The sequence below is a fragment of the Tupaia chinensis genome, unplaced genomic scaffold (assembly GCF_000334495.1).
Source record: "Tupaia chinensis unplaced genomic scaffold, TupChi_1.0 Scaffold000355_1, whole genome shotgun sequence".
Classification (NCBI taxonomy): domain Eukaryota; kingdom Metazoa; phylum Chordata; class Mammalia; order Scandentia; family Tupaiidae; genus Tupaia; species Tupaia belangeri.
Genome location: NW_006159850.1, coordinates 1377991 through 1386415, shown reverse-complemented (window position 1 = coordinate 1386415; position 8425 = coordinate 1377991). Strand labels below are relative to the sequence as shown.

General features: G+C 57.5%; 1 protein-coding gene across 1 annotated transcript in view; it reads left to right on the top strand.

Annotated features, from left to right (window-relative positions):
* BANP (BTG3 associated nuclear protein) overlaps nt 1–8425 on the top strand; it is a 94749-nt gene that overhangs the window by 20704 nt on the left and 65620 nt on the right. Inside the window, exons 2-4 of the mRNA XM_006152543.3 lie at nt 2126–2261; nt 5222–5313; nt 6441–6640. Coding sequence (XP_006152605.1) covers nt 2192–2261; nt 5222–5313; nt 6441–6640 — 362 coding nt within the window. The 5' untranslated portion in view covers nt 2126–2191. The remainder of the gene's footprint in view (nt 1–2125; nt 2262–5221; nt 5314–6440; nt 6641–8425) is intronic.

The following is an 8425-nucleotide window of genomic DNA, read 5'->3' as shown; positions in this document are numbered from 1 at the left end:
CGTGAGAGACAGTGCATCTGAGGGTGGGAGGTGGCGGTGAGAGGTGGGGAACAGGGGGGGGCAGAACACGTGAGAGACGGTGCATCTGAGGGTGGGAGGCAACCCTAGCCGGGAGCTGTGGGTAGTTCGAGGCCTCCAGGTGGCAGGACAATGGGCTGTGGACACCTCTGTGGGCCCTCGTGCCTGCTGGCTCCCCTGCCGCCTTCACCTGGCATCTGCCTTGTGCACATGGCACTACATGTCCTGCAGCCCTCTGTGCCCTGCCCCCAGTTGCTCTTGCATGGGGGTTTAGTGGGAGGTCTGTCACCTGATTCGTCTGATTCAATCACAGTGAACCCAGGCTTTGGTTTTGCAGTATCCTGAGGAGGGAGTCAAGGGAGAGGGACACGTGTGTCCACGGCTCTCCGGAGGGGGAGAGGGACGCGTGTGTCCACGGCTCTCCGGAGGGGGAGAGGGACACGTGTGTCCACGGCTCTCCGGGGGTGGAGAGGGACGCGTGTGTCCATGGCTCTCCGGGGGTGGAGAGGGATGGGTGTGTCCACATCTCTCCGGAGGTGGACTTCTAAAAGGCGTGGCCATAGCCCCCTGTGCTCCCGTGCTCCCCACCGCAGTTGTAACTGCTCCCTGCCCGGCCAAGGGCCCTTGGAGCTCACGGTTATTGCGTCTTGTCGAAGTTATGGGGAGGGACCGGAACACCTTCGGCGCTGAGGTCCGCCCGTGCTCATCAGTTTATGGAGAAGTGTTTGCTTTTCCAGGACTGCGACCGAGCACTTGGCTCCCTGCTCGTAGGGTACAGTCCCTTAGGAGCTCTGGAGCTGCTGTGTTTAAGCTGCAGAACTTGAGTCCGGACAGGTGGGGCCACACTATCTAGGACGTAGGAGCCCGTGTGAGGGCTGCTGATCTACCTGTGCATCTGCCGGAGCAGACCGTAGCCACACTGTGGGTCCGAGCCCCCTGCCCGCCTGCCACGGGAGCCACGGGTGGGTACAGCAAGCTGGGCTGGTGCCGGCTGGCCGAGGAGCCGTGCCGGGCCACCCCACCGAGCGGGCAGTGTCCTGTAAACCACTTACTTTATAACGTGTGTTTACAAAGGACGGAACGCCCGCTCTGAGAATTTATGATGGCGTTGATTTCTGGATTCTCTGGGATATCCTGTGTGTTGACGGAGCAGAGCTTGGATATTGTGGCCCCGTTTTTACTTTGGAGAGTCAGGTCTTTTGAGGCCTCAGCCAAGTGTCCCAGGAGCCTGGACTGGCCCTGATGTGGTAGGGAGCGAAGGCGAGGAACTGCCACTGTGTGCGGGTGGGGGGTGTCTGGGGGTGCCGGTGTACCCCAGGCATAGCCCGTGGTGAGCCGTGGCTGGGTTGCCAGCTCCCGGGGTGTACGCAGCGTGGTGGGGCCAAGAGCCATAGGGAGCAGTGACGACAGCCTAGCGGCTCAGGACGACATTCCCAAGCCTGTTTTAGGAAGGCGACTTTGGAGGTGGCATGAAGAACAGTGTGACAAAGTGCAAGGCCAGGTAGGGGCTAGTCCAGCGCCTGGCAAGTCACGTCTGCGAGCCGATCTTGGCGGCGTTAGGGGGGAGAAACCCCGGCAGCGTGGTGGGGCCAAGAGCCATAGGGAGCAGTGACGACAGCCTAGCGGCTCAGGACGACATTCCCAAGCCTGTTTTAGGAAGGCGACTTTGGAGGTGGCATGAAGAACAGTGTGACAAAGTGCAAGGCCAGGTAGGGGCTAGTCCAGCGCCTGGCAAGTCACGTCTGCGAGCCGATCTTGGCGGCTTAGGGCGAGAAGAACCCTCTGTTTAAGAATTCGGAGGGGCCAGTTTCGTGGTCCGGTGTTAATGCAGCCGGGTCCCACCTGCTTACCACACGGTTTGAGTGCCAGGCCCCCGGCCAGAAAACCGCTCTGGCTGCATGTGCACAGTTCCCAGGTCCCCACGGGAGGGGGAGAAGAAGGGACCGAGGTACGGCACTCCCACGGGGTGCTTCTCACTGCCCCTCTCTCTGGCGAGCGCATGCACAAACTGTTAGGTGCTCTCGAGAACCCGCGGGCAGTAAGTCTCCGTCATTTCCCACACCTCGGTCTCTAACCCTCGTCCTCTCCATTCGCGTGTGTGTTGCAGGTCTGGGAACCCAGTCCCGTGGGTTGGATTCGTGCTCACTGGCGGGCCACTCTTCTGTCCTTCTGGATGATGTCCGAGCAGGACCTGGCGGATGTGGTCCAGATTGCGGTGGACGACCTGAGTCCCGACCACCCAGGTACAGAGCCGTGGGCCCCCGGTGGCGCGACGTCGTTCTGCCGGTCGTTTGGAAACGGAGAGCTGCACCGGGGGTGCCCGTCCCTGGAATGGCAGGAGAGAGGGTGGCACGTGTTGTGTGTGGAAACCCCAGATCTAGAGAGAGGAACCTCCTCCCCGCCCCGTCCCCCCGGGCTCCTCGGATTGCACACAGGCATCTGGCCTTGGTGGGACCCGCGGCGCCGACGGCAGCCACCCTTCCTCGCGGCTGCTCCCTCGGTTGCACGGGGGCTTTGCCCTGCTTCCATTTGAGAGCCACGTGGCGTTTACTTTATGTATGTTTTTAAAGTTTTTTTTTTGACCATAGGGAGTGCTACCTGCCAGAGAACAACAGAGACAGGAAAGTGAGAAATTGCCCCCTGGGGGGATGGTCGCCCTGCAGTCCCTTCTCCATTCTCCTCTTGGGATTTTGGGCATGCACGCACGTGTGCCTGGCGTGTTTTCCAAGCCACCAGGTCTGACACTCAAGCTGCGCCGTGAGCTATGAGGGATCCAGCCGGTATAGTACCACGTCACCTGCCGGCCCGAGTGCATCCCTTTGCGCCGGCCGTTCTTGTGGTCCGCGTTGCTTTCTGTCGGGCCCGTGGGAAGATCCTGGTGTGTAAATCCGTAGGTGCTTTTTAGGGTTAGGTTCCCGGAGGCAGAATTGCTGTGCATGTTTACATTTTGTAAGATACTGTCATGTCTTCCAGAGTGTCTTCCTACTTTTTTTTTTTTAACCAACTGTGCTTGAGAAGAATTTTTTCCTGTACTATACTTTTGCTAAGGTTGGTAATTAATTATTCTTACTGATATTAAAGGCACAAATCTACTTGGAAACCTCAACTAAATGTTTGTTTTAAAGGGACTCTTTAGAAATGAAACCCTACATTTTCTGGACTTCATCTATGAAGACATTTTATCTACACTTAGTATTTTAAAAAGATTTCTTAATAGGCTTTCTCTTTTTTTGGCGTATAAAGTGTTAGGCGTTTTGTAACTCTGTGAAGTTTGAAGTGACAGTGCATGTAGCGGAGCCACCCGCAGTTTGGTTGCCTGGTTATTCTTTTAGGACAGTCAGAACTTAAATGCTGACTGATTTTTTTTTTTCCCTTGGAGAGGGTTTGCTAGAGGGCGAGAGACACAAAAGCAAGAAATCAGCCCCCAAGGGGATGGCCACGCCGCAATCCCTTCTCCTTTATTCTCCTCTCGGGATCTTGGGCACGCACGCATGTGCCTGGTGTGAGTTTAAGCTGCCGGGTCTGGGACTCGAACTGTGGTTGACGACATGGGAGTCCAGTGACATAGCCATTATGCTACCTGCTGGTCCCAATGCTAACAGTTTTGCCCTCAAAAAAGATAATTATCAAAATTTCATAAGAAAAAAAAAGAAAAAAATGATAAGAGATTATGCTATTTTACATGGATGGTCTGTTTGGTATGTTCATTGAGAAAACTACTTCTGGGGTAATAGTGGTGAAAAAGGGGCGGGTACATAAATAGCGTAGAATTAAATGAGCAGTCACAGAGGAGCGCGAAGGCACGGTTGCTGCATGTTTAAAATACTTCTTCATGTTCCGGTCATGTGAGGTGCAGTTTTGTTTTAGAAATATCCGCAGTGTTATTAAAGGAAAATGTTTCTGTTATATCCATTTTTTTGGAGGAGAAGTTTTTGCTATAGGATGTGCGCGCTCGCCAGAAAGAGAGACAGAGAGACAGAAAGTGAGATACAGTCCTCAGGGGTGATGGCCACGCCGCAGTCCCTTCTCCTCTTGGGATTTGGGCATGTATGCACACATGCCCAGTGTGAGTTTAAGCCACTGGGTCCGGGACTCGAACCGTGGTCGATTACATGGGAGTCCAGCGACATAGCCATTACACCAACTGCTAGTCCCTGTCATATACATTTTAAGCAGTATTTAACTTAAAATTCTGACAGCCTGCTTCCCAAATAAATTCTCTGTGTAGACTGGTCCAGAAAGGCTTAGAGAAATCATCCCTGTCTGGATCACGTCTTGTCTCTTCCTTCCGTGGCTGGGAACCACAGTTCCTGACTGCTTATTGAGCACTGCGGGCGCAGATCCCCGGAGCCCGCGCCGACACAGGTGTGCAGAGGCTCTGAGCATGCCGAGCGTTTGCTTTGGGCGTTTCCGACGGCGATGAGAAAGAACAAGACACTGCAGCGAATGACAACGTGTTCATGGCATAAAGCTTGATAAGAAACGTGGGCTGTAAAATTCTACCTGTCACTGCAAACACCCCAGTATTTAACGCTGGACAAGGTCTAGGGAAAAGGACTAGAAGTATTGTAATTATGGCGGCGTGGTTTGCTGACATGACCGATGGAGGATGGTTTTGGCCCTTGATTTTTGACTGTCTTGACTAGAATGTTTGCAGCTGGTTTTACGTGAAAGGAAGGGGGTTTAGACCATACTGCAGTGGCCTGGAACGGAGGCGGGTCGCTGATGCTTGCAGAGCCTCAGGTCAGCTGAAAGCTGCCCCTGCCCTGCCGCGGGCTGGGCTTCGCCACACCCAGCACGCACAGTGCCAACGCCCGCTAAGGTGGGTGTTCGCAGCGTGGCGGTGTGGCAGGAGCCAGCCAGCAGACAAGCTTATCTCAAAGCCAAGAGGCAGCTGCTGTTCTGGGTTGGACTGTCATGCTGAAACTCATGGGCCAGCTCCACAGGGCACTGAGTGAATGGGCCGCCTCGGGCTCAGGGACACACCAGGGAAGTAACTTACGTGCTCTCTCAGTTTTCCTCGGGATTGAGGAGGGCTCCTCCTTTCTGCCTGAGAACTCCGAGTGTAAACGAGGACCGGTAAAATACGACAGGGCCGGCCACTCCTCGTCTGGGGGCAGGGTATCGGAGCGCCTGTGTCTGTCAGAAGTCTCTCTGCCCTCTCCGTGTGGACGCTCACGTCTGTGCCTGTCGCTGATTTCAGTTGTTTTGGAGAATCATGTAGTGACCGACGAGGACGAGCCCGCTCTGAAACGCCAGCGGTTGGAAATCAACGGCGCGGGCGCGGGCGCGGGCGCGGGCGCGGGCGGCATGCCTTTCTTTGTTCTGGGCTGCCAGAGCCAGCCCCAAACACTGGGGGCTAAAACAGCAGGAGTTGATGCCTGCAGGAGCTAGGGGCTCAACCATGTTCCCTCCCTCAGTGCTCCTCGGGAGGCACCTTCCCACCTCCCTGCCCCTGAGGGCTCTGTGCGTTCCTGGGCTCGTAGCCACGTGGCTCCCAGCTCTGTCTGTTTTCACGTGCTCCCCTCTCTTTTCCTTTAAGGCCTTTTCCCTGGATGTGCAGCCCACCCCAGTCCCAATAAGCTCACTAACTTAATTACACCTGCAAAGACCCCTTTTCTAAATAGGGCCGACTTACTGGCCCTGGGGTTCAGGAAGTGGGTACGTTACTTTTGCCGGTCACCGTTCCACCTGCCACATGTAGGTGCGACGCCTCCTTCCTGGAAGCGTGTGAAGGTTAAAGGTCCTTTAGAAGGTGGCCTCTTGCTGTAGACCCGTAGGCCATCTTTAAGAGGCGTGAGGACTCCTTGCTGCGTACCTTTCCCCAGGCACAGCAGGTCTCTGTGCCTGTCACCAGGGTCACCTGGGCCCTGATGGTTGCTAGATGGGGCTCCTGGGGAGTGCCCGACCCATCGTCACTTTAGGACCTTTGAACTCGCTTGAGTCCGGTGTTTGGAGTCCTGTCACTGCTGCCCGCTGTGGTCAGCCACAGGAGTCTGACAGGACACGACCCCTGGCCACTAGTCGGCTCGCTTGCTGCTTGCGGCCCTGGGAACCCCAGGACCGCACTTTAGCGCCTGTCCTGCATCCCGCGGCAGCCGCCGTGCCGTGGTCGTGCTCACTGCGTGGCTGTTCGGTGGAGTCTGCCTCCCCCGTTAGAGGCTGGGCTGGTTTCCTGTGGGGCTGTGCTGAGGGATGTGCCGACGTACTGCCCACCGTAGCCAGGAACGGCAGCTGTGCGGGGCAGAGTCAGGGCTGGGCAGTCCCATCCTAAATACAGAGGGTCGGAATTGTTTACTCCAGCTGGATGCAGCGTGGGTGTCCTGGAGCAGGTGCGGCCAGGTCGGGAAGCAGCTCTCTGGGGTCCCCAGAGAGCTCCCCAAAGTCCGAGACCCCTCCTGACTCTCTCCTTCCACCTCCAGTCGTTCCTGTACTCCATTAACCAGACCATCTGCCTGCGGCTGGATAGCATCGAGGCCAAGCTGCAGGCGCTGGAGGCCACCTGCAAGTCACTCGAAGAGAAGCTGGACCTGGTCACAAACAAGCAGCACAGCCCTATCCAAGTCCCCATGGTGGCCGGCTCGCCTCTCGGTGCCACTCAGACATGCAACAAAGTGCGATGGTAAGACAGATGGGCGGAGGCTTTCAGGGCCCCCCGGAGAGGGCTTCCCACATACCCAGGCTGCCCCAGAGTGAGCCAGCTGCTGGCGAGTGGCCCCTGCCTCTGCAGCCCGCGGGGGACCACAGTTAGATGGGAACCACGCCATGGCCCACGCCTCGGCAGCCTGTGGGGGACCACAGACGGGAACCACACCGTGGCCCTCGCCTCGGCAGCCCGTGGGGGAACCACAGTTAGAGGGAACCACGCCATGGCTCCCACCTCGGTACCACGCGGGGACCACAGTTAGATGGGAACCACGTCATGGCCCACGCCTCAGCAGCCTGTGGGGGACCACAGACGGGAACCATGCCGTGGCCCTCACCTCGGCAGCCCATGGGGGACCACAGTTAGAGGGAACCACGCCGTGGCTCTCACCTCGGTACCACGCGGGGACCACAGTTAGACGGGAACCGCACCATGGCCCCTGCTGGAAGGCTGAGAGTTGTGCTCTACTTCTCTTTGACGTGATCCCGACGGACGCTTCTTTACGCTGGACCCGCCCACCCAGGGTTTGAAGCTGGACGTTTGCTTCTGTCCTTCTCCTGCTCTCCTAGTGGTCTTGACTGTCCCTTTATGGGAGGTGATGTAGATGGCACTTCTCCTTCAGGCCTGTGCCTCCATGGTGCCTGCTGACCTACTTATCTGCGTCTTCAGTTTTTGCCGTAGGGTGTGTGTGCTCATGAGAGGGAGGCGGTCAGAGGGAGCGAGAAACCGGCCCAGGGGGACGGCCATGCTGCAGCCCCTTCCCCTTCACTCCCCTGCCAGGGTTCTGGGCATGCCCACAGGCACAGCGTGCTTTGCAAGCTGCTGTATCTGGGACTCGAACTGCTCAGTCGGCTGTCTGGGATCCAGCTGCCTTAACGTCTGTACCCCTGCTGTCCCGTCATGCCTATTTAAAATGAGGCGTTTTGAGCCCGACCTTAGCCGAGAGCCAGTGCCCGCACTGCCGGCCTCGTGCTGTGACGACGTGTTTGGGCTGGATCCTCGTCTCAGACAGCCCTGGCCTGCACCGTGTCAGAGGTGAGCGGAGAGCCGCCACGGGCGTTGGGCAGCGGTTTCCCTCGGGCTGTGGGTGTCGGCAGCCTTCCCACGACTTGCTCGAGAGGAAGTCACATGTGGGGTGGTAGTAGGCGTCACCCGGCCTGCTGGAGCCGTTCCCTTTCTGCCAAGGGGTTGTCTTTAGGTTTCCTGGGCTTCCTGCAGCTGTAGTCTCAGGCGCCTTCTGGGTGCGGAGCAGGTCGGGGGATCCCCAGAGGGACCAGAGCAGCTGCGTCGCCAGCGTCTGGGGCGGCTGGTGGGCACCACCCTGCCTGTGAGCTGGCAGCTGGAGTGCTGCTGGTGTGTGGGTGCGGCCAGGCAGTGTGGGAAGGGAGGACCCCTTCGCTGGCCGTGTTGGAGGTGTAGGTTTCCCGGTGACCGAGCAGCGTCCAGGTATCTGGGACAGCTCTGGCCATGACTCCCTGTGCTGTGATTAGCAGTGCCTTGGTGCCCTCTCAGACGTGCCCTGGCCTTCGAAACGCAGCCGGGCCCCACCCTGGTCTCTAGCAGTTAGTGGTGGGACCTGGCAGCTCAGTTCCTGGGTGGGGCTTCATATGCCCCTGAGATTTACTCGTGTGTTTGCTCCCTTGAGCGCCGTGGGGGGTCTCTCTCAGGCAGTGGGGTGACAGCTGTCAGACCTCATGCCTCAGTTTTTAAGGCCAGTTTTTTTTTTTTTTTTTTTTTTATCCCCCTTTTCCCCAAAAACAA